This window comes from Oncorhynchus tshawytscha, linkage group LG01 (genome assembly GCF_018296145.1).
Source record: "Oncorhynchus tshawytscha isolate Ot180627B linkage group LG01, Otsh_v2.0, whole genome shotgun sequence".
NCBI classification, from domain to species: Eukaryota; Metazoa; Chordata; class Actinopteri; order Salmoniformes; family Salmonidae; genus Oncorhynchus; species Oncorhynchus tshawytscha.
This window is the reverse complement of record NC_056429.1, coordinates 81,798,953-81,824,618: the sequence shown is the minus strand read 5'-3', so window position 1 is coordinate 81,824,618 and position 25,666 is coordinate 81,798,953. Positions and strand designations below refer to the sequence as shown.

The following is a 25,666-nucleotide window of genomic DNA, read 5'->3' as shown; positions in this document are numbered from 1 at the left end:
TTGCTACCGCACGGCAAGCGGTACCGATGCAAGTCCCGAACAAACAGGACCCTGAACAGCTTCTACCCCCAAGCTATAAGACTGATAAATACTTAGTTAAAAAGTTATCCAATAGCTACCCGGAATATCTGCAGACCCTTTTTGCACTCTTTTTAACTCATAAAATACGCTGCTGCTACTGTTTTATCTATACGAGTCACTTTATCCCTACCTATTAATACATACAGTATCTATGTCAATTACCTCATACCTCTGCACATCGACTCGGGAACTGGTACCTCATGTATATAGCCAAGTTATTGTTACTCATTGTGTATTTATTCCTTGTGTTATTATTTTTCTACTATTTCTTGTTTTTTTTTCTCTCTGCATTGTTGGGAAGGCCTGTCAGTAAGCATTTCACTATTAGTCTACACCTGTTGTTTAAGAAGCATGTGACAAATACATCTGGAAAAAAAGAAAAGAAAAATGAAAATGGACCAAACGTTAAAAAATGCAGGAGAGTGAATCATTTCAGAATTTTTTATAATAGTTTTTTTCCCCAAGGAATTTACATTTTTATCAGTATGAAATGAAGAAGCTTAAAAGAGAAAGTTGATATTTACATCAAGTGAAAATAAATGTTAATTAACTTTATTATGGATAAATGACCTTAAAACAAACATACATCTACATAACTGTATGTTGAATAAAATATGCTGCAATATTATGTTTTAGATTCATTTGATTATTGACTGACATAATAAGACGTTCTATGGATGTTCTGAAAGAATACTTTTTTCAGGTTTCAAGATTATTTGCCATGGGTAACACATTTTCACATTTTCTGCATTGTGTCAAAATGAATGAGGTAATCTCATACCTTCTGCACACAATGTAAAGGAATGTCATTTTCCATAAACAGAAACATAGAAAGCAAGAGCAGTACTTAATAAAATTATTTTCTTGCTGCCGACAAAACCAAACAGTGTGTCCTCCAACGCTGTCCATACCTAGTGGTAGCCTAGCTCACATAACTTTTGGGGTATGCAGAAGATGATGCCAGAATTATTTTGAGCTGAGATCATTCAGATATTTAAATAGATAGAAAAAGTTGCATGGTAGATGACACTACTAGTACCTACAGACAGTTGTGCCGCTAGCCTACATGTACAAGAGCTCCAAGATTTCCTGACAAGCAACACTACAAGCTAAGTGTGTCTATTATTTCATCTGTCTAATATACATTTTATGAGCTGTCTGTTGTTCAGTAATCTCTTCACAACATCAATTTGGATATACACTCACGTCCAAAAGTATTGGCACCCTTGATAATGATGAGGAAAAAAGACTAAATTCATCATACAAATGCTGAGCTACTTTGCATACTCCACTTTTTTTTAACCTTATATTCTTTTATACTAATACAATTGCGCAAAGAGAGATTTTGTTGATCAAATAATTCTTTTTTTCTCTCAAAAATGTATGTCAAAAAATTATTGGCACCCCTGTTTTCAATATGATGTGCACCCCTCCTCTTGCTAGGATAATGACACAGCCTTTTTCTATAATGTTTTATGATATTGGACAACAATATACAAAGAACAAAGAATATTTTCAGATACTTTATATCCCATGGTCTGTGCTTATGGACTGCCCTCTTCAATACGAGCCACAGGTTTTCAATGGGATTCAAGTCCAATGACTGAGACAGCCATTGCAAAATGTTGATTGTGTGGTTAACTATTTCTTTGTGGATTTCGGTGTGCTTGGGGTCAATGTCTTGCTGGAAGATCCACTTCTGACCAAGTGTCCACCTCTAGGCAGAGGCAACCAGGTTTTGGCTAAAATGTCCTTGTACTGGGTAAGGTTAATGATGCCGTTCATCTTAACAAGGGCCCCAGGACCAGTGGAAGCAAAACAGCCCCATAACATCAAAGATCCACCACCATATTTTACAGTAGGTATGAGGTTATTGTCTGCTTATGCATCCTTCTTTCGACGCCAAACCTACCGCTGGTGTGCATGGCCAAAGACCTCTATTTTCGGCTCATCTGACCATACCACCCCGTTCCAGTACAACTGCCAATGCCATTTAGCAAACTCCAGGCGTTTACCTGTGTTGGTTACTCTCAATAAAGGCTTTTTTTATGGAAACCCTTCCAAATTGCCTATTGGCATGGAGGTGACGTTTAATTGTAGATTTGGAGAATTGGTGACCCCAAAATGCAACAAAGTTTTGTAATTCTCCAACTGTGGACCTTGGACATTTCTTTGCCTCCCAAATCATCTTCCTCACTGAGTGGGGGACAAGATACAAATGCACCCTCTACCAGGAACACTTACCATTGTTCAAGTGGTTATTGCCCTAAAAGTGGTTAGTGGTATATTTCTGGGGCTTTTTCTCAATTTTTATGTACCCATTGCCAGACTTATGATAGTCAACAACCATATGGTTGATGGATGACAAATGTATTTTACACACGTGTTACCTTATTTTTTTATACCACAGTGGAAGGCCACAATACAGTTCCTTAAGCTGAGATTAATTTAAAAGATTGGAATGTTAATGCAGATTTAATTTGGTTTGATTACAGCCCTTAGCAATGGTATATTGACCATATACCACACCTCCTCGGGCCTTATTGCTTAAATATACCACGGCTAAGGCACGACAGTCCCTGGGTACAACCCTTAGCCATGGTATATTGGCCATACACCAGACCTCCTCGGGCCTTATCGCTCAAATATAACACATAATCAGAAAAAAACGTATGTACTGTACGTCATTGCATGGTTAATTCCTCAACCCTCTGTTATTTAAAAAAAAATATCTAGAGCAAACCCCCGAAGCAAAAGAGGAACTGTAATTCATGAACCCTGCAAGAGGAGGGAGACTAGAGGTAAGTAGAGGTAAAAACACATTTTGATTTACCCTCGGTGTTAAACATGGGCACTTTCCCACACACACACAGCATCTTTAATTACACAAAAGTGAAGCAGAGAGGAGCAGGAAGAACTGGTTAGCCTGAGGCTATAGAAGCAGAGCTACAGCTCAACATGGACATAAGGGAAATCAGCTTTGCGCCCCTGACTTGGGGGGGATTTTTTATTTTATTAGGATCTCTTTAAGTCCTCATTAGGACTACTCTTCCAAGAGTCCTTAAACATTACAATACAATTTATAATACACTATTTTATGTGGAAATGTGATTGTAACAAATAACTTACATAATACACTGACATATTGACCAGATAAATACTATTGAGTCTTCTACCATAGTCATGCACAACCTTCCAATTTATTATATTTAAGTGGTTTTAAAGTATTGTTTGAATTTATATTATATTTCTGAAATGCTCAGACAAATTATTCAATTTATTTATTGCTCTGAATCTAAATGTTATTTAAACTATTTCTCTTTTCTGCCAGGATAAGACAGATGGACAATATTATCCTGGTATTTACTGAAAGTCTGATATCAACTGAATAATGTTGTAATTGAAGTTTAGCCGTTTTAAAATGGTGTACATTGTGAAATAAAATGACATTTTCTTCAATTATCTTGTTGATTGATGACCACCCAAGAGCACCTTAAAACAATCCTTGTTGCTTTGTCCTGTGCAATCTGCAGCCTCCTAATCTCACTTACTGTTGAATTTCCCCAGACCACAGAACAGTAGTTCACCTGACTCCCAATTAGTACTTGGGTTTTTTGCTTAAGAATCTTTCCTGGTAAGTATTTAGCTGTCCTTCTGATGAGGTGTTTATTATTTTATTACATAGATTAGTTTTTTTTTTTAGACAACCACGATGAACAGTTGTCTAGCTGCACCCCTAGTAGTTTAGTTTCTGCCACTTCCTCAATTTGTACTCCCCCCATGCTTAATCACATACCGTGTTGTTGGCCTTTTCCTTATGGAACAGACCAACATAACTTTGGTTCTCTTAGCATTCAAAACAAGTTTGTTCCAGCAAACCCACTCCCTGATATTTCTCAGATCTACTTGTAGAGCTGGCTGTACCTGTTGAACAGATTGTCTTGCTGTATAAATTGCAGTATCTGCAAATATAGTACTTTGAGATTCAGATAAGTTTATATATCAACAACCTTCCTTATGCCTTATCAAAAAAAGAAACATCCTCTCACTGTCAACTGCGTTTATTTTCAGCAAACTTAACATGTGTAAATATTTGTATGAACATAAGATTCAAAAACGGAGACATAAACTGAACAAGTTCCACAGACATGTGACTAACAGAAATTGAATAATGTGTCCCTGAACAAAGGGGGGGGGGGTCAAAATAAAAGTAACAGTCAGTATCTGGTGTGGCCACCAGCTGCATTAAGTACCGCAGTGCATCTCCTCCTCATGGGCTACACCAGATTTGCCTGTTCTTGCTGTGAGATGTCACCCCACACTTCCACCAAGGCACCTGCAAGTTCCCGGACATTTCTGGGGGGAAATGGCACTTACCCTCACCCTCCGATCCAACACGTCCCAGACGTGCTCATTGAGATCCGGGCTCTTCGCTGGCCATGGCAGAACACTGACATTCCTGTCTTACAGGAAATCACGCACAGAACGAGCAGTATGGCTGGTGGCATTGTCATGCTGGAGGGTCATGTCAGGATGAGCCTGCAGGAAGGGTACCGGGGGGGGGATGTCTTCCCTGTAATGCACAGCGTTGAGATTGCCTGCAATGACAACAAGCTCAGTCCGATGATGCTGCGACATACCGCCCCAGACCATGACGAACCCCCCGCCTCAAAATCGATCCCACTCCAGAGTACAGACCTCAGTGTAACGCTCATTCCTTCAACGATAAACGTGAGTCTGACCATCACCCCTGGTGAGACAAAACCGCGACTCATCAGCGAAGAGCACTTTTTGCCAATCCTGTCTGGTCCAGCGACGGTAGGTTTGTGCCCATAGGCGATGTTGTTGCCGGGGATGTCTGGTGAGGACCTTCCTTACAACACGCCTACAAGCCCGCAGTCCAGCCTCTCTCAGCCTATTGTGGACAATCTGAGGACTGATGGAGTGATTGTGCATTCCTGGTGTAACTCGGGCAATTGTTGTTGCCATCCAGTACCTGTCCCGCAGGTGTGATGTTTGGATGTACCGATCCTGTGCAGGTGTTGAAACACGTGGTCTGCCACTGTGAGGACGATCAGCTGTCCGTCCTGTCCCCCTGTAGCTCTATCTTAGGCGTCTCAAAGTACAGACATTGACATTTTTTGTCCTGGCCACAACTGCAGTCCTCATGCCTCCTTGAAGCATGCCTAAAGCAGGCACGTTCACACAGACGAACAGGGACCCTGGGCATCTTTCTTTTGGTGTTTTTCAAAGCCAGTAGAAAGGCCTCTTTAGTGTCCTACGTTTTCATAACTGTGAACTTAATTGCCTGCCAACTGTAAGCTGTTTGTGTCTTAATGACCGTTCCACAGGTGCATGTTCATTCATTGTTTATGGTTCATTGAACAAGCATAGGAAACATTGTTTAAACCCTTTACAATGAAGATCTGTGAAGTTTTGGGGATTTTTATGAATACTCTTTGAAAGACAGGGTCCTGAAAAAGAAACGTTTCTTTTTTTGCTGAGTATATATTACGGAAGGATGTGGGCTAAGGAAGCTGCCCTACAGTATTCGACTGTCTAAAGCAGTGTTTCCCAACCCTGGTACTCCAGTACCCCCAACTGTGCACATTTTTGTTGTAGCCCTGGACAAACACCTCATTGAGGGCTTGATGATTAGTTGTCAAGTTTAACCAGGTGTGCTTGTCTAGGGTTACAATAAAAAGGTGTACTGTTGGGAGTACTCGAGGACCAGAGTTGGGAAACACTGGTCTAGACCTTACCGTGAAATGCTTACTTACAAGCCCTTATTAACCAACAATGCAGTTCAGAAAATAAAATATTTATGAAATAAACTATAGTAAAAAATAAAAAGTAACAGAAACTAACAATAAGGAGGCTATATACAGGGGGTACTTGTACAGAGTCAATGTGTGGAGGTACAGGTTAGTCGAGGTCATTTGTAAATGTAGGTAGGGGTAAAGTGACTATGCATAGATAATAAACAGTGAGTAGCAGCAGTGTACAAACAAATGGGTGGGAGGTGTCAATGTAAATAGTCCGGGTGGCCATTTGACAAATTGTTCAGCAGTCTTATGGCTTGGGGATAGAAGCTGTTATGGAACCTTTTGGACCTAGACTTGGCGCTCCGGTACAGCTTGCCGTGAGGTAGCAGAAAGAACAGTCTGACAATTTTTGGGGACTTCCTAATACACCGCCTAGTATAGAAGTTCCTGGATGGCAGGAAGCTTGGCCCCAGTGATGTACTGGGCTGTACGCACTACCCTCTGTAGCGCCTTACGGTTGGATTCCGAGCAGTTGCCATACCAGGAAGTGAGGCAACCGGTCAGGATGTTCTCGATGGTGTATTTGCATAACTTTTTGACAATCTGGGGACCCATGCTAAAACTTTTCAGTCTCCTGAGGGGGAAAAGGGGTTGTCGTGCCCTCTTCATAACATTCTTGGTGTGTCTCGACCTGCTCCCCTTCAGCCCCATCCATGTGAATGGGGGCGTGTTCAGCCTTCCTTTTCCTGTAGTCCACAATCATCTTCTGTCTTGCTCACATGGAGGGAGAGGTTGTCCTGGGCCCCACACTGCCAGGTCTCATCGTTGTTGGTAATCAGGCCTACCACCGTTGTGTCGTCAGCAAACTTGATGGTGTTGAGTCGTACTTGGCCACGCAGTCGTGGGTGAACAGGAAGTACAGGAGTGGCCTAAGCACACACCCCTCAGGGGTCCCGTTTTGAGGAGCAGTGTGGCAGATGTGTTGTTGTCATTATGACAGTGTTATTTAAAATATGCTGAAAAAATCATGACAGTAAAAGAATTCATTACAACAAAGATTTAAGAAACGAACCAGGACACTTCTTGGCATTGTATTAATGTAGTTGTGTTATTGTATTGTATCGTATTGGAATCACTGATAAAAATGTAAATGTGTGACTCCAAAAGCAGACTGAGTGGGAGTTCTACCAGCAACAGGAGTTTCAGACCACCACCATCACCACCCAGACAGCCAGACATGCTCCAGGGCATGGACAGCATCAGAAGTTGTTTGGGGGGTTCGGAGGGGGCAGAGAGCAGGTACGAGACTCCACCAGCCTCAGAGCTCCAGAGGCTGATGTGGACCAAACCGGTGACCAGTGACCATATGGATGAGGTCCAGCCCAGGATCTACATAGGAGACATGTAAGACAACTCATCCTCAAAATAATAGGCTACACTAAGTGCCACGTAGCAGATGCTTGAGTGATACAAAAAATGTAAGTATACACTACCGTTCAAAAGTTTGGGGTCACGTAGAAATGTCCTTGCTTTTGAAAGAAAAGCACATTTTTTGTCCATTAAAATAACATCAAATTGATCAGAAATACAGTTTTTATGGAATAGAAAGTTTTCTAATGATCAATTAGCCTTTCAAAATGATAAAACCTGGATTAGCTAACACAACATGCCATTGGAACACAGGAGTGATGGTTGTTGATAATGGGCCTCTGTACACCTATGTACAGTTGAAGTCAGACATTTACATACACCTTAGCCAAACACATTTAAACTCAGTTTTTCACAATTTCTGACATTTAATCCAAGTAAAAATTCCCTGTTTTAAGTCAGTTAGGATCACCACTTTATTTTAAGAATGTGAAATGTCAGAATAATAGCAGAGATAATTATTTATTTAAGCTTTTATTTATTTAATCACATTCCCAGTGGGTCAGAATGCTACCAAATACTAATTGAGTGTATTGCCTTTAAATTGTTTAACTTGGGTCAAACGTTTCAGGTAGCCTTCCACAAGCTTCCCACAATTATTTGGGTGAATTTTGGCCCATTCCTCCTGACAGAGCTGCTGTAACTGTCTCAGGTTTGTATGCTTCCTTGCTCGCAGACGCTTTTTCAGTTCTGCCCACACATTTTCAATAGGAGTAAGGTCAAGGCTTTGTGATGGCCACTCCAATACCTTGACTTTGTTATCCTTAAGCCATTTTCCCACAACTTTGTAAGTATTATCCATTTGGGAGACCCATTTGCGACCAAGCTTTAACTTTCTGACTGATGTCTTGAGATGTTGCTTTAATATATCCACATCATTTTCCTACCTCATGATGCCATATATTTTGTGAAGTGCACCAGTCCCTCTTGCAGCAAAGCTTCACAGTTGGGATGGTGTTCTTCGGCTTGCAAGCCTCCCCCTTTTTCCTCCAAACATACCGATGGTCATTATGGTCACTTAGAAAGAACATTTCTACGTGACCCCAAACTTTTGAATGGTAGTGTATGTGATATGTTTTCATCACTTAGACTGAAGCTTGTTCCTTATTAACAATGTATGCAGTTTTGACAAGCCCACACTGTAAAACATTCTGTCAAATGTACAGTAACTTACTGGCATCATTTGGCCAGTAAGTTACCATCATTTATTTTACAGTACAAATACGGTTATCCACTTCACAGTAACAAAAATGTCACTGTGATCTAATTTACAGTACCAAGTTACTGTAATCTAATTTACAGTATATTACCCAGTAACATATTACCCAGTGTTTTTTTTACATTTAGGCCATATAGTGGGCACCACCTGTCCTTAGCAACTTACTGTCAGTGCATTCAGCCAAGGTTCATAAATTAAACACATCAGTCATAGCAAGTAAAACTTTTCTGTAACTGTTATTGAAAATGTTGTTGTAGTTAAGGATACATTGGTCTTAAACATTTATGTAATTACAACAAGATATTTTACGATAGTGTATCTCAATCTCTGGATAGTGCCAACACAGTATTGAGATATTCACGGTAACTTGATGTCAGCTTCCTGTAAATTACTATAATGTCAAAGCAATGGAACACAGTACAATACTGTAAAAGTGACTATTACACTAAGAATGTCAGCCCAGAGGAAGCCCAAAAAATTGTCAGAGACTCTAGTCACCCAAGTCATAGACTGTTACCGCACAGCAAGTGGTACCGGAGCACCAAGTCTAGGACCAAAAGGCAGCTTCCACCCCAAGCCATAAGACTGCTGAACAATTAATCAAATGGCCACTGGACTATTACATTGACACCCCCCTCCATTTGTTTTGTACACTGCTGCTACTCGCTGTTTATTATCTATGCAGTCACTTCAACCCTACCATTCATGTACAAATTACCTCGACTAACCTGTACCCCCGCACATTGACTCTGTACTGGTACCCCGTGTATATAGCCACATTAGTTATTTTACAGTGTTACTTTTTATAATTTTTTACTTTTGTTTATTTGGTAAACATTTTCTTTACTCTTTCTTGAATTGCACGGTTGGTTATGGGCTTGTAAGTAAGCATTTCACGGTAAGGTCCACACCTGTTGTATGTATTCGGCACATGTGACAAATAAAGTTTGATTTGATTTTACTTTAATTACAAGGGATTGGAGCAAGCAGGTTGGATACCAGGCATTTGAATACTAGATGTTTAATATGACTTGTACTTCTAGAGGCCTAAAATGGACATGGTTAAATATTCAAAATATTAACATTTTAAGACCTGCTACCATTCTGATCTGTCCCCTATATACATTTAATTGTTAGGGAACTACTACACATATCATAAATTGGCACAGATCTTTCACTAACGGATGCAACAAATATAGCCGCTGACAAGGCAAGCCTTAAAATATGTTAATGAGCCAACGATTCTTTCCCCTCCCACAATATTTTTTCCACAATTTACAATATGCTGCATTACATATACAGTGAAACAGCACTACAGTACTCTATTGTTGAATTGTATTGAAATCCAAATCAGAAATTGCTAATAGTGAATATGTAATTATATTTTACAGCATACCATCTGATATTTGGTGTTTTATATCACTTGTACTTGTACTTTATGCCTCAACAAAGGCTTCTAAACTGACAGTGACTACATGGCATAACAGATTAAAAGGACATGGTAGCCAGTCAACCATTAGAGGTTTGAGACTTTTTGCCATTTTGAATTACAGTATATTACTCACAGCAATTGGCCAGTAAGTTACTGGAGATTTTCAGGACAAGGTTTGTAGAATTCCTAAAATACAATATGTTACTGTATTATGTGGGGTTACAGCATGCACAATCACGGGTGCAACAAATCTAGCCTTTTACAAGGCACGACTTAAAATATGTTAGAGCCAAAGACTCTTTCCCCGCCACAACATCCAACCAGATTCAATTATGTAAAACACAATGAAGGTATTTTACTGTACATTCTAGTGTTTTACTGTTGAAAGTGCAGTAGTGACATGTCACAAGGTTGTGGATTCAATTCCTGCAAGAAACTGATTAAAGTGTCTGCTAAGATGTGATGTGATTCGAGGTGACATGGCTTTACAATACTTTACTTATGACTCTTTATGTCAAGCATAGACAGGCTAAATGAACACTGTGTATCACCACTAAAATGGCACCGGAAGAAATGGCAGCAGTTTTACGGGCGCCCAACCAATTGTGCTATTATGTGGGGGTTTTGCGTTATTTGTAACTTATTTTGTACATAATGTTTCTACAACAGTATCATACAGCAAAAAAGAGCTTCTGGATATCAGGACAGCGATCACTCACCTCAGATAAGACTAAGATTTTTTCCACAAGGACGACGCACAAGACATTCTCCAAACACCCCACAGGGCCGACATCCCCGCTATTTGCAAGAGGAAGCGACGCAGGCACAGAGAACAAAGAGCCGGATGCCTGGTCAGGACCAGGAGAAGGCGACTGGGAAAGCTGCCGTTACCGTCAATACTACTCGCCAATGTGTAATCATTGGACAATAAATTAGACTAGGTACGATCACGAATATCCTACCAACGGGACATCAAAAACTGTAAGATAGAACAGCACACTCTGGTAAGACGAGGGGGGGAGTGGTCTGTGCATATTTGTAAACAGCAGCTGGTGCACGAAATCTAAGGAAGAGTCTAGATTTTTCTCGCCTCAAGTAGAGTACATTGTGATTATTTGCAGGCCACACTACTTGCCTAGCGAGTTTTCAGCTATACTTTTTGTGGCTGTTTATTTACCACCACAAACAGATGCTGGCACTAAGACCACACTCAGTCAGCTGTATAAGGAAATAAGTTAACAGGAAACCACTCACCCAGAGGCAGCGCTCCTAGTGGCCGGAGACTTTAATGCAGGTAAACTTAAAATCAGTTCTACCGAATTTCTATCAACATGTTAAATGTGCAACCAGAGGGAAAAACATTCTAGATCACCTGTACTCCACACACAGAAATGCGTACAAAGCTCTCCCTCGCCCTCCATTTGGTAAATCCAACCACAACTCTATCCTCCTGACTCCTGCTTACAATCAAAAATTAAAGCAGGAAGCACCAGTGACTCGGTCTTTAAAAAAGTGGTCAGATGGAGCATACAGGACTACAGGACTGTTTTGCTATCACAGACTAGAACATGTTCTGGGATTCTTCCGATGGCATTGAGGAGTACACCACATAAGTCACTGGCTTTATCAATAAGTGCATCGAGGACATCATCCCCACAGTGACTGTACATACATACCTCAACCAGAAGCCATGGATTACAGGCAACATTCGCACTGAGCTAAAGGGTAGAGCTGCCGCTTTCAAGGTGCGGGACTCTACCCCGGAAGCTTACAAGAAATCCTGCTACGCCCAGCGGCAAACCATCAAAACAGGCAAAAGCGTCAGTACAGGGCTAAGATTGAATCATACTACACCGGCTCTGACACTCATCCTATGTGGTAGGGCTTGCAAACTATTAGACTACAAAGGGAAGCACAGCCGAGAGCTCCCTTCGAGGCAAGCAACACAGTGCATGAGAGCATCAGCTGTTCCGGACGACTGTGTGATCACGCTCTCCGTAGCCGACGTGAGTAAGCCCTTTAAACAGGTCAACATTCACAAGGCTGCGGGGCCAGACGGATTACCAGGACGTGTGCTCCGGGCATGTGCTGACCCGGAACTGGCAGGTATCTTCACTGACATTTTCAACATGTCCCTGATTGAGTCTGTAATACCAACATGTTTCAAGCAGACCACCATAGTCCCTGTGCCCAAGAAGACAAAGGCAACCTGCCTAAATGACTACAGACCTGTAGCACTCACTTCCATAGCCATGAAGTGCTTTGAAAGGTTTGTAATGGCTCACATCAACACCATTATCCCAGAAATCCTAGACCCACTCCAATTTGCATACCGCCCAAACAGATCCACAAACGATGCAATCTCTATTGCACGCCACACTGCCCTTTCCCACCTGGACAAAACGAACACCTATGTGAGAATGCTATTCATTGACTACAACTCAGCGTTCAACACCATAGTGCCCTCAAAGCTCATCACTAAGCTAAGGATCCTGGGACTAAACACCTCCCTCTGCAACTGGATCCTGGACTTCCTGACAGGCCACCCCCAGGTGGTGAAGGTAGGTAGCAACACATCTGCCACGCTGATCCTCAACCCTGGAGCTCCACAGGGGTGCGTGCTCAGTCCCCTCCTGTACTCCCTGGTCACCCATGACTGCATGGCCAGGCATGACTCCAACATCATCATTAAGTTTGCAGACGACAACAGTGGTAGGCCTGATCACCGACAATGACGAGACAGCCTATAGGGAGGTGGTCAGAGACCCTGGCTGGGTGTTGCCAGAATAACAACCTATCCCTCAACGTAACCAAGACTAAGGAGATGATTATGGACTACAGGAAAAGGAGGACCGAGCACGCCCCATATCATCGGCGGAGCTGTAGTGGAGCAGGTTGAGAGCTTCAAGTTCCTTGGTGTCCACATCACCAACAAACTAGAATGGTCCAAACACACCAAGACAGTCGTGAAGAAGGCACGACAAAGCCCATTCTCCCTCGGGAAACTAAAAAGATTTGGCATGGGTCCTGAGGGCCTCAAAATGTTCTACAGCTGCAACATCAAGTGCATCCTGACTGGTTGCGTCACTGCCTGGTACAGCAATTGCTCGGACTCCGACTGCAAGGCACTAGAGGGTAGTGCGTACGTCCCTGTACATCACTGGGGCTAAGCTGCCTGCCATCCAGGACCTCTACACCAGGCGGTGTCAGAGGAAGGCCCTAAAAATTGTCAAAGACCCCAGCCACCCCAGTCATAGACTGTTCTCTCTACTACCACATGGCAAGCGGTACCAGAGTGCCAAGTCTAGGACAAAAAGGCTTCTCAACAATTTTACCCTCAAGCCATAAGACTCCTGAACATGTAATCAAATGGCTACCCGGACTATTTGCATTGTGTGCCTCCCCCCCAACCATTATTTTTACGCTGCTGCTACTCTCTGTTTATCATAAATGCATAGTCCCTTTAATCTACATACTACCTCAATTGGGCCGACCAACCAGTGTTCCCGCACATTGGCTAACCGGGCTATCTGCATTGTGTCCCACCACCTGCCAACCCCTCTTTTATGCTACTGCTACTCTCTGTTCATCATATATGCAGTCACTTTAACCATATCTACATGTACATACTACCTCAATAAGCCTGACTAACCGGTGTCTGTATGTAGCCTCGCTACTTTTATAGCCTGTCTTTTTACTGTTGTTTCATTTCTTTACTTACCTTTTTTTCACAGGCTCTAACCAATAGTGCAAAAAAGGTAAGTAAGCATTTCACTGTAAGGTGACCAGGGAGGTGACCTGTTGTATTCGGCGCACATGACAAATACATTTTGATTTGATAACCAACCAGACATCTTTAGAACAATGATGTCTTAAGACAGACACGCGATGGCTGGGTATTACCAATACCACTTACATGGTCTTGTGTGTTGTTAGGTATGCTGCCAAAGACAAGAGGACACTCCGGACTCATCACATCACCCACGTCTTGAACGCAGCGGATGGGAAGTTTAATGTGAACACAGGTGCCAGCTACTACAGGGACACAAAAATATCCTACCATGGAGTGGAGGCATTCGACATGCCCTCATTTGACCTCAGTACATTCTTCTACTCTGCGGCCAAATTTATCAAGACCGCCCTGAGCTCACCCACCAGTAAGCAATCAGCCAACCAGTCAATCAAATCAACCAATCAAATGTATATTACAAAGCCCTTTTTACATTATCAGTTGACCAAGTGCTTTACAGCCAGCCATGCAGAGGGCATCATCTCTGACTTTATATTCTGTGCATGTTTTTTGCTCTGTATCATTTTCTCTAAAATTACCTTTGAGATTACATTGTTTGTGAATGAATTATATTCAAACATCATTAGTCTGTCAGTTCCAACAACATGCAACAATCCTACCTTCCATTCCATTAGCAGTTAAAATGCAAATCACAAAGCTGCTAAAACATAATATCAAGCTAATATCGTACCCCACAGTAATCTCCACATAAGCCGGGGACCTTGGACAAGAATATTGACTTTAAATAGATTTTTCTGGTAATTTGTAAGCAACACTTTCATTGGACATGGAAATTACAAAATTATGTTTGTGGCCTTGTGCTTTAGCAGAGCTGCTACTTCCTGTCCTCGTTATGCAGAGTGCATCCGGTATCTGACATGAAAGTTTTAAGATATGCGTTCCAAATGGCACCCTATAGCCTATTCCCTATGGGCCCTGGTCAGAAGTAGTGTACTATGTCGGGAATAATTTGCTATTTGGAACGCAGGTTATGCCTCCCCTCCTCCACATGCTGACTGACTGGCTGATCGGACTAGCCCTCTAGTGTGTAGCAGGGCCTACAGTAATCCCTAGCAGAAACACACAGCCTGGAAGACAGTTCAATTACCCGCTCCCATGGGCCCTAAGCCCCAAAGCATGATAAGAAACCACGGATTACCGTGTGTAGAAACATTTGTTGCAACACTGTTGAAAGAAAACTTTTGGGGAGGTAGGCTATTTAGAAATTACTCCATTTTGATATTAAGCCTACAGGTCTGTAATGCTGTTTGACAAAAAAATACACAATATGAAATAAACAACAAGTAATCTATGAGATGGTCTTCTACTAAATATGATACAGTAAATGTTGCCAGGGATTTGGGTGAGCCAAGACATCACTTTGGTAAACAAAATAGATACAGTACTGCTGTACTTACTGTATGTAAATATGTTTTACATATGATGAAATTACCCATGTACCTGTGTCCTCCTTCAACTGAATGAGAGCTAAGTGTGCAGCCTTTCTTCCCTCCCCGGCAGGTAATGTGTTGGTCCACTGCGCGATGGGTCTGAGTCGCTCGTCCTCTCTGGTCCTGGCCTACCTGATGATCGATAAGAACCTGACCCTGGTGGATGCCATCAAGGCTGTGGCTGCAAACAGAAACATCTGTCCCAACGCTGGATTCCTGGAGCAGCTCCGAGACCTGGACAAACAACTCCACTACCAGGCTAGACGACAATGAGAACACATTTTTGATGAGACATAGATGGATAGTCTAATAGTGTAGGGGACAACTGTGCAGTCACTATACTCATACTGTAGATGGTTTTATTATTTTGTGTAAAGATGTGTCAGAAATAAATCCATTGCTAATGTGATCAACATATTCAACTTTTCTCATAAAAAATTGTTGTCTAACAACAATTACAAGCCACCGGGGTCTGACAACCTGGATGGAAAATTACTGAGGATAATAGTGTACGATAATGCCACATCTTCAATTTAAGTCTACTAGAAAGTGTTTGTCCTCAGGGCTGGAGGGAAGCTAAAGTCATTCCGCTACCCAAGAATAGGAATGCCCCCTTTACTGGCTCGAATAGCCAACCAATCAGTCTGTTAACAACCCTTAGTAAACTTCTGTAAAAAAAATGGTGTTTGACCAGATACAATGCCCTTTCACAATAAACAAATTCACAACAGACTTTCAGCACACATATAGGAAAGAACACTCAACAAGCATGGAACTTACACAAATGACTGATGATTGGCTGAGAGAAATTTCTAAAATTATTGTGGGGGTTGTCTTGTTAGACTTCAGTGCAGCTTTTGACATTATTGATCATAGTCTGCTGCTGGAAAAACCTGTGGGTTATGGCTTTACACCCCCTGCTATATTGTGGATAAAGAGTTACTTGTCTAACAGAACACAGAGGGAGTACTTTAATAACAGCCTCTCAAACATAATCCAGGTAGAAGCAGGAATTCCCCAGGGTAACTGTTTAGGCTCCTTGCTTTTTTCAATCTTTACTCACAACAAGCCACTAGCTTTGAGTAAGTAAGTCTATGTATGCAGATGACTCAACACTGTACACACACACGTACGCTACTGAAATGCAACTGAAATTACTACAACACTTAAAGAGCTGCAGTTAGTTTCGAAATGGGTAGCAAGTTAGTACGAAATATTTCCAAAACTAAAAGCATTGTATTTAGGACAAATCATTCACTAAACGCTAAACCTCAACTACATCTCGTCATGAATAATGTGTAAATTGAGAAAGTTGAGGTAACTAAACTGCTTGGAGTAACCCTGGATTTTAAACTGTCATGGTCAAAACATATTGATACAACAGTAGCTAAGATGGCGAGAAGTCTGTCCATAATAAAGCGCTACTCTGCCTTCTTAACAACACTAATCAACAAGACAGGTCCTACAGGCCCTGATTTTGTTGCACCTGGACAACGGTTAAGTCGTGTGGTCAGGTGCCACAGAGAGGGACTTGGGAAAATTGCAGTTGGCTCAGATCAGGGCAGCACGGCTGGCCCTTAAAAGGACACGGAGAGCTAACATTAATGACATGCATGTCAATCTCTCATGGCTCAAAGTGGAAGAGAGATTGACTTCCTCACTACTTGTTTTTGTAAGAGGTGTTGACAAGCTGAAGGTACCGAGCTGTCCGTTTAAAATGCAGCTCGGACACCCTTGCATATCCAATAATACATGCCACCGGAGGTCTCTTCACAGTTCCCAAGTCCAGAACAGACTATGGGAGGCACACAGTACTACATAGAGCCATGACTACATGGAACTCTATTCCACATTAGGTAACTGATGCAAGCAGTAGAATCAGATTAAAGAATGAAGAAAAAAAACAGGTAAAAATACACCTTATGGAACAGCGGGGACTGTGAAGTAACACACATAGGCACAGACACATGATAACATACTCACTATACATACACTTAAACATGGATTTTGTGTTGTAGATATGTGGTAGTGGACTATGGGCCTGAGGGCACACACTTAATATGTTGTGAATTCTGTAATGACTGTATTGTAAAGTTTTTAAAATTGTATAACTGCCTTAATTTTGCCAGACCCCAGGAAAAGTAGCTGCTGCCTTGGCAGCAACAATAAATACAAATACAAAGACTTGTGATACTTGTTGCTTCACAATAATGAGTACAAACCCGAAATGAACAAGTGTACCTACAGAGACAATGAACAAAACCACAGAAATAAATTATAAAAGTTAATAAAACACATTCATTAAAACCAGTGTTCTTCTTTCTACGACAAACCAACATTAGAAATGAGAGATTGCAATGGGCACCAAATGCTAACGACGACAGTCTGAAGAACAGGTTCTCTAATTAGCTTCAATTAGCAGAATCACATCTGGAGGGGTACGATGGTGCAGTTCTGTTCTCTCCACCACCTGCTGTTGCCCTGGCCTCCAACACGGTTTTTGTCACCAGAGAGAAACCTAGCCCAGAACCACCCACCCTGCCTGGCCCAAGAGATTCTCAGCTTCTCCCAATCACTGGATGCCTGAGCCAACTGTACCATCTGGATACATCCTTGACTCTGGAGAGAACGGGGAAATGAATAATGACTCACGGTATAATTGTGAAAGACTATTGTTGTAGGACATCACAGCATCTAAAACAACAACACTAGCATGCTATATTCTCGTGGTTCTATTTTTGCTTGATATGATAAATATACAGACCGATGGAAGCTAATAGACTGAACAACATGTAGGTTATATTCATGTGCCTGTATACCTTTATAAATAAATGTTACACTTATTCAGTCACTTCCTTCCTCCAAAATGTTTTCCTAAACTGCTTAAATCTACCACTGAAGCTGGTAAGATGTGACATCTTAAAGTAAGAGGGTTAATTTACTATACCAGAAATGTGCCAACTGTGGTTCATAAAAGAAATTAAACAAGATGAAAAGAGATGGAGCCATCTTAAGAGATGCTTGCACTCCAGAGCATCGCACTGTAGAGGAGAGACGCTCGCTGTCATAATAAAATAAACATCACAAGTCTAATGATTTCACTGTCAGTACAAATGATTCCAGAGCATTAAGATGTGAAGGGAAGAAGAGAGGGGCTTGATGGTGTAAAACTGAAATTTGACATGTAAAAAGGCTTCATTCAACTCCTTTCCACACTGCAATCATCATTAATTTTGGACTTCTGTTCTGTGGCTCACATTGAGGAGCCTTTAAAAGATCAGCCAAACTAACATGCATGACGCATATCATCATACAACGGGGAACTCAAGACTTGTACTATTTTACCATCCTTTCCCCATCTTATTACTAGACATATTTCAAAGATTCTTCTTCCTCGAAATACCCATCAAAGTTACATATTTATTTGACTATATGACTTTAAGTATAGGCCTACTCTTTCATATAGAATGACGCACAAAATCCCACGGCCCTCTCTTTAAGACTGCGATATGTTAACTGACAGAATTCCAAGGAATCATTCTCATGCTTGAACAGGCGCTTGGCATACCCTGTTCACTCGAGAGAATATGGGATATATCGTTTGGCGAAGGCAAAGTTAGGATAACTTTTAAGTTCCCAGCTCTGTTTAGGAGTAGATGTTTGCATCTGAAATGGTACCCTATTCGCTATATAGCGCACTACTTTTGACTAGAGCCTGCATTGGGGACTTTCATTAAAAAATATAGCACAATAGGATGCCATTCTGGACGCAATCTATGACTGAGGATGTTTTCCCCGACATGCAAGTTAGTCAGCCACTAAGGCTAAGGTCAGGGGGCCTTGCTTGCACGTCAGAGCACTAAAAATATCCTCTCAATTTGATGCCTGTCCAGTTATACAATCTGTGCCCCCGACCGACGACTCTCGTCAGGCTCCCAGAATTAAACTTCGAGCATTGGGTTCTATTTGTTACCTCCAACTGTTGACAACAGGAAACACACAAAAGGCTACACTTGCTGACTTTTAGAGAGAGTACAGTAAAGGACTTCAATTAAATCTCTTGGTATGTTGTTCTTTGACCAGAATTCTAATTCTAACTGTTGCCAGTGCATGTTAGGTATTTAAATAATGCCTAAAATGCACATTAACAAAAATATGCCATAGATACCAGTCTTACGACATTGTCTTTGTGGCACGTTGGAAGGAAATAGCTCCAAATCAAAACTTAATTTTTTAATTTTTAAGGGAATGGATCCTGTGTGAAAGCAAGAAGCTATTGTGATAAACATGGCGTCTCACAGCTCCAAGAGGTGTGCGACTGTGAAGAAAAAGTTTGTTCTTAAGACGAAGCCACCTGAACCTGTGGTGGAATACGTTACACCTGGGGGCTATGAGCTGGAGAAGATCCTTAACCGTGACTGCATGGAGTACACTCACATCAACCAGGTCTGGCCCAACGTCTGGATTGGAGATGAGTAAGTTAGGCAGTCGGTGTTCTGAAAGAGATCAAATTAAACATAAAGTAGTCTGTTTGTTCTATAATGCCAACTCATTGTCACTCATTTTCATGTCAAATGTTTGGCTTGACATTTCCCTAAGGAGTTGGCAAGAGACCAGAAACCATAGATATAGGACCTACATACAGTATATTGTCTATGGCCAGCCAGGCTATTATTTACCTTAAGTGTTATATCTGTTCAGTACATACATAATTATACGTTTCCTACTGCCTGATGTATTAACTGTTTGAGTACACCCTTTGTCTCCTACCTGCAGTACAGGTCCCTGCATCCTTAGCCAGGAGCCCAATCTATTTGTGCTCTTGCCAATTCCATTTGATCATTGTAAACAGTTGGCATGATAGCACAACATGACTGGCACTCAGGTTAGTAAATCCTTACATTGACAGAGAGAGTGCCAAAGACAAATACAACCTGAAGAAATTGGGCATGACCCACATCCTGAATGCAGCAGAGGGGACGTGGAATAATGTGGACACGGGAGCGGAGTACTACAGCGACATGGACGTGATCTACTATGGGGTCGTGGCGGAGGATACTCCAACCTTTGACCTTAGCCAGTACTTCTTTTCTGCAGCCCAGTTCATCGATCAAACACTCAACATACCTGAAAGTAAGTTAGTCCTAGTTTGAGTGACATTTTGATATAACTTAAATGAATAAGCAATTATAAGTGCTTATAAATGCTTTATAATGCATGGACACAAATGCTTTGAAATGTTAAGGTTATTAATGCTTATTCATTAAAGTAATTATACAGGGGGTACCATTCCATTCTAATAACAAACACCTCCTTCCAGTCATGTTTTTCTATGCATTTCCATTAGATAAGCTGCTGGTGCACTGTGTGATGGGGAGAAGTCGGTCAGCCACCCTGTTCCTGGCCTACCTGATGATCTGTAAGAACATGACTGTGGTTGATGCCGTGGACCACGTGAAGCGACGCAGGCGTATCATCCCCAACTGGGGCTTCCTGAAACAGCTCAGGCAGCTGGACACTTACCTCTTAGAACAGAGGGACGAAGTGACGACTGTCAAGGGAAAAGGAGAAGAAAAGGACAAGGAAAGAGAGGAGGATGAATAGAAGGATCAAATGTGATCAATGCACCCTGAGAAAATGGAAATGTATTTCATTTAGATCATTTGGTTCCACAAGAAATGTGTACATTGAAAAAAAAAAAGGTCAAACAAGTAGGTTTCCTAGTACTTCAAAAATACTGTACTCCAAATGTACTTCAAATTTAAAAGAGTTAAAGTGGATATCCACAGTTCAAACAATAAAGCAATAACAAAGCAACACTTCTGCCACTTGTTTTGGTAAACTGCTAAGGGAAGTGGCTCGAGACATTTGAACACTCAAATTCATAGACAAGAGCTACAGAGCTGCTATCTAAATTCAACCTCTACAAAAATGTCCATGAATTAAAATCCACATAATTCACATTTCCTGTTGCTGCAGGATTATTTTTCTGTGAGAAGCAGGGTCAGATGAAGATCTTGTATCCATACACATATACTGACAGACCATCCATGAAATCAGAACGAGTTTTAACCATGTTTTGAAGTGGTGTTTAACATTGACTTTTGTTTAAAAACATTTGGAGTAAAACATGCTTATATTTTGGGTTGTAATTGGGTACAACTAAGGTCATGAGGCATTTAAGTTATATTATTCAATAATCCATGGCTATACATCACACAGTGAAAAAATGTATGCATCAACTGCAGATTGCCTCTTTAAACTAAATGCTCAAGTTTTATAAATAAGACATTGCCTTGGCTTAGAAGTCTGTCGTTGAACATTTTGAACTTCAAATCTCCCAATTAATCTGAAGTTAAGTCAGTTGTCAATAGAGTTAAATCAATGGAGTAAAATTGTGTGCTCTTCCCGGTCAATCCTAACTTATTTTATGCTAAAATGTACACCATTTTTAAGTGCCTGACAAAGGAGAAAGGCATCAATAAAAGACTGCTTGAGACATGGCTCTCACCCTACCAGCCATTCTGTACAGGTAGAAAGGCTACAAAAGAGCAATATAGACAAAAACACAAGTTGCTTTTTACATGCAATCCGTTAGCTTAGTTTGGTCTAGTCACATCCTCTAGTCTTATCCACTTTATAAAATATAAATCCAACATTTTATATATATAGAAAAAAACTCTACAGATGGAATGAAAATGTTACTTTTTAAAGGCTTTATGTAAAATATCAACTTTGGACTAAATGTATATTTCTTTATTATTAATAATAATCATCAATCATTTAGTTGTTTTTTTAAAATTCCGCCACATTTCTCGACATTTGTACACCTCTTTGAAATGTTTTAGAATCAGAGTCAGGGTACAAACACTGAGATATGCTTAGTTATCTTGACAGAAATCAGTCTTCTGTGTTATAAAACAGAAAGCTGCCTCAAGGTAGGACATCTGTTACAAAAGACTTCAGAATTATACACACATAGCAATGAAACCTCTCAAACATACAGAAGAACAGGACTAAAGAAGTTTACACTTTTTTTTACATTATTAGAATTAACAAAATATAGTTTCATCTTTCTCCCCCGCCCTGTGAGAGGGGGAACCTAATAAAGGCCAAAATATATTTAGAATGGCTTGCTATTAAGCACAACACTTGTACAGTACTACTCAATGCACTGTTACTAACGGAGACCGGAGACCGAAGCATGCTTTACAAAATAAGTACAATAATTTAAATATACAAAGGCATGAGTATAGTACAAACTAATCGTCAGCACTGTTAGACAGGTACACTGAACAGGTTCTAGGAATATCCACTTGTTTAAGTCTGTTTGTAGCAGGCACATTAGATGGCTTAGTTTGAGGCTGCTACATAACTACACTCACTCCCGGTGATGAAGTCTCTTCCCAGTCTCCTCCCCCCTCTACCCTAAGGAGTGACCAGGGAGACTAATACTAATTAAATACATTTTTATCTTCATGACGTAAGGCTTAGAACCTAAAAGAACACAAATCTGTTAGGAACAAAAATACTTTGACATAGATAGTAGCTTGTTGTAAAAAGTTTGCTTGTTGATGAAACTTTTTGCATTCTTTCCAAGTGCTGGTTTTTAAGTAACTATAAACAAAATGAAAACAAAGAAACAAACATTATTAACAAAAAAAGGCCAAATTTGTGCATCTAGGACTCATAGTAATAATAATGCACATTTGTGTGATTTAAACATCCAGTCAGATTGATTCAGTTTGTTTGTCATTAGCTACGGTTTCGTTAACCGTTAGGTTAGTAACCATGGGTTACCGTCTGATGAAAGGCCCTTTGAGTGTCTGCTTGGACATGGGTCCGGTGTTGGTCATGTATCCGTGCTGACCAGCTGAAGAGTACATGTTGCTGTGCGGCGGAGCCTGCATGGGTTGCTGGGGGTATGGCTGTGTTCCCATCATGCCCATCTGCATAGAGGCGTACTGGGCCCCGGGCGACTGGTTCATGTAGGCCGCCGTCATCTGGTGGCCCGACATCTGGTTGCTGTGGTAACCACCGTTGGCCGCCATCATGGTTGGCCCCTGGGTTGTGACGTGGTAGCCGTTCATGGCGTGGTTGATGGAGGCAGAGGGCATGTTCATGGAGTTGACACTAACAGCATGGTTGTAGGGATTGCCAGGGGCCGGCATGATGTTGACCGTGCCCATGTTCATGCCCCTTGGCATGGCTGCCAGCGTCCGGGATGAGGGGGCCTGCATGGTGACTGTCTGGGGGGGCCCACGGGTGTGGCTGTACATCTGCTGCTGGTGGTGGGGGTGGGAGGAGAGACCAGAGGCCGCTGACTTGGAGCGCATGGCAATGTGTGTGGGGCCCTTGGGTCCCCCGGGGGCCATCTGAGCCTGTAGAGTCCACTGGGAGGTAGGGATGTTGGGGATGCCCATGGTGTTGCGCTGCAGCATCATCTGTGGGGAGCTGAGGGGGTGGGAGGAGGTCAGAGGGGGGTCATGGTGGCCTGCACCTGGACCTGGGGGCCACCGGGGTGAGGAGAGACCCCATGGGGGCGAGGGTGGCCGGGGTGGGGGGACTGGGACAGAGACACCAGGCCAGAGTGCTGCGAGTGTGATGACAGGGAGGTACTGTTTGCATAGGATGTGATAGGGTGGGCGTGGGAGGCAGAGTGGTTAAAAGGCAGAGAGTGAGGGTGGTCTATGAGGGTGTTGGTCAGCTGCTGCAGTTTGGCCAGGCTGAAGGTGGCCGAGGGCTGGGAGTAATGACCGTTGCCATAGCCCTCCTGGTTCATCCTCTCATAGATGCTGCTCAGGTTGGGGTTGCCTGACTCAGGGATGTCAGCTAGCTGAATGGGCGCCGTGAAGTTGGTAGGCATGCCACACTGTGTCATAGCCTGTTGCTGACTGTGGCTGTGTTGATTGTGAAGGCTGTGTTGATTGTGAAGGCTGTGTTGACCATGTTGATTGTGAAGGCTGTGTTGACCGTGTTGATTGTGTTGATTGTGAAGGCTGTGTTGACTGTGAAGGCTGTGTTGATTGTGATGTACACCATGTGGCTGACTGTGTGCAGGGTGTGTGTGTGGGTTGTGTTGCGTTATCTGGCTGTGTTGATTGTGTGGAGCGCTGTGAGGCTGATTATGTAGCGGATGCTGATTGTGTGGAGTGATAGTGTGCCTAGTATGGCCATGGGGATTGTGTATGATTGGTTGACTGTGACTGTGCTGGCTGTGTTGACTGTGACTGTGCTGACCATTACTCGGTGGTCTCTCCACCAACACCACACAGCCCTGTGGTGACTTGACGTTGCAGTGCTGCGGGGAGCTCAGGCTATTCTGCTGAATCATGCCACAGCTTCCAGGGTTTACACCCCCCATTTGCTGGCTGACGGCACAGCTGCTCTGCACCAGGCCACTGGGGGGGAGGGGGCCGTAGGAACAGCTGTTCTGAGGAGGGCCCCCAGGTCCGCCCGGACCCCCAGCACCGCCACAGATGCTGCCCCCCAGTGTGGAGTCGTAGGAGCTGGGGTTCTCATAGTTCTCTGTGGTGCTCTCGATGGAGCCCAGGTCGCTGAAGCCGCTGTCCACCACCTGCTGGGATGAGTGGTCCGACACCGACGGCACGTCCATCATGGGGCTGGTCTCCATGTTGTGAAGGGAGGAGGGGACTGAGATGGAGGCTCCGCCGCTGGAGCCGTGGTCAGGGCTGATCTGGGTGTAACCTCCTCCTGCGCCACTTCCTCCACTGCTGCTGCCTCTGCTACTCTCCAGGATGGACAACGCTGGGCTGCTGACAGAGCGCACCGACTGGCTGGGTTGGGAGTGGGCCGAGGACAGGGGGCTGCTGTGGTCCGACTGGGGGCAGCCTTCGTCCAGTGAGGTTAGGGTGTGAGGGGGACTATGGGGGACCATAGGGTGGGTCTGCAGGCTGTGGCTCGCCTCCTGGTGGAACACCGAGCTGGAGCTGTCCTGCAGTGTCTCTGTGTCGCGCTCTGTCTCCTGGGTGAGGCTCTGCACGGCCTGGGCCGTCTCTCGGTCTTCCTCTCGATCCTCCTCTGGGTCTCTCAGCACAGCAGAAGGACTCAGAGCAGCAAGCCTCTCTCTATCCCTTTCTGTCTGCTGGGGCTGGCGTCGAGCCTCCTGACTGCTACTCTCCTCTGACTCGGAGTCAACAGGGTGGTCAGAGTCTACTGCTGCTACTGTGGTTGGTGCCTGTTCCTGGACACCATCTCTTCTCTCATCTCCAGTGTTGGCCGGCCGCTCCTCCTCACGCCTATAGGCCATCCCTTCAGACCCCTCCTGACGTTGTTCAGAATCCTTATTGTTGTCATTTGGATGTAAAAAAGTCAGGGTGGTGCAGGACTCCGCTTCAGGAGGCTCCTGACAAGGCTCTGGCTCTTGCTTCCGCTCCTCTTTCTCTGGCTCTGCCGTCGACTCCATGCGACTCTCGTCTTCATCGTCCGCGTCCAGGTGAGTGGCCTCTTCGTCTTCATCATCCTCGGCTGATCTTTCAG

General features: G+C 42.9%; 3 protein-coding genes across 5 annotated transcripts in view; 2 read left to right on the top strand and 1 right to left on the bottom strand.

Annotated features, from left to right (window-relative positions):
* Positions 1-1,092: 1,092 nt before the first annotated feature.
* LOC112258027 (dual specificity phosphatase 29) lies at positions 1,093-15,575 on the top strand. Of its 3 annotated transcripts, none has more exons than XM_024432091.2 (4): positions 1,093-1,194; positions 7,017-7,250; positions 13,862-14,082; positions 15,237-15,575. In XM_024432091.2, the coding sequence occupies exons 2-4, from the start codon at positions 7,084-7,086 to the stop codon at positions 15,437-15,439; spliced, it is 591 nt and encodes a 196-aa protein (XP_024287859.1). In that variant the 5' UTR covers positions 1,093-1,194; positions 7,017-7,083; the 3' UTR covers positions 15,440-15,575. The 3 variants fall into 3 exon arrangements, with proteins under 3 accessions (XP_024287859.1, XP_024287852.1, XP_042182474.1); XM_024432084.1 differs by having other exon boundaries at positions 7,014-7,250; XM_042326540.1 differs by lacking the exon at positions 1,093-1,194 and having other exon boundaries at positions 6,716-7,250.
* Positions 15,576-19,081: 3,506 nt separating this feature from the next.
* On the top strand, positions 19,082-20,904 carry LOC112258018 (dual specificity phosphatase 29). The gene is made up of 4 exons (XM_024432072.1): positions 19,082-19,229; positions 19,412-19,641; positions 20,076-20,299; positions 20,514-20,904. The coding sequence occupies exons 2-4, from the start codon at positions 19,454-19,456 to the stop codon at positions 20,768-20,770; spliced, it is 669 nt and encodes a 222-aa protein (XP_024287840.1). The 5' UTR covers positions 19,082-19,229; positions 19,412-19,453; the 3' UTR covers positions 20,771-20,904.
* A 1,003-nt stretch (positions 20,905-21,907) lies between these two features.
* Positions 21,908-25,666, bottom strand: part of kat6b (K(lysine) acetyltransferase 6B) — a 36,472-nt gene continuing 32,713 nt past the window's right edge. The window contains 2 exon segments of the mRNA XM_024432042.2: positions 21,908-23,627; positions 23,630-25,665. Coding sequence (XP_024287810.2) covers positions 22,963-23,627; positions 23,630-25,665 — 2,701 coding nt within the window. The 3' untranslated portion in view covers positions 21,908-22,962.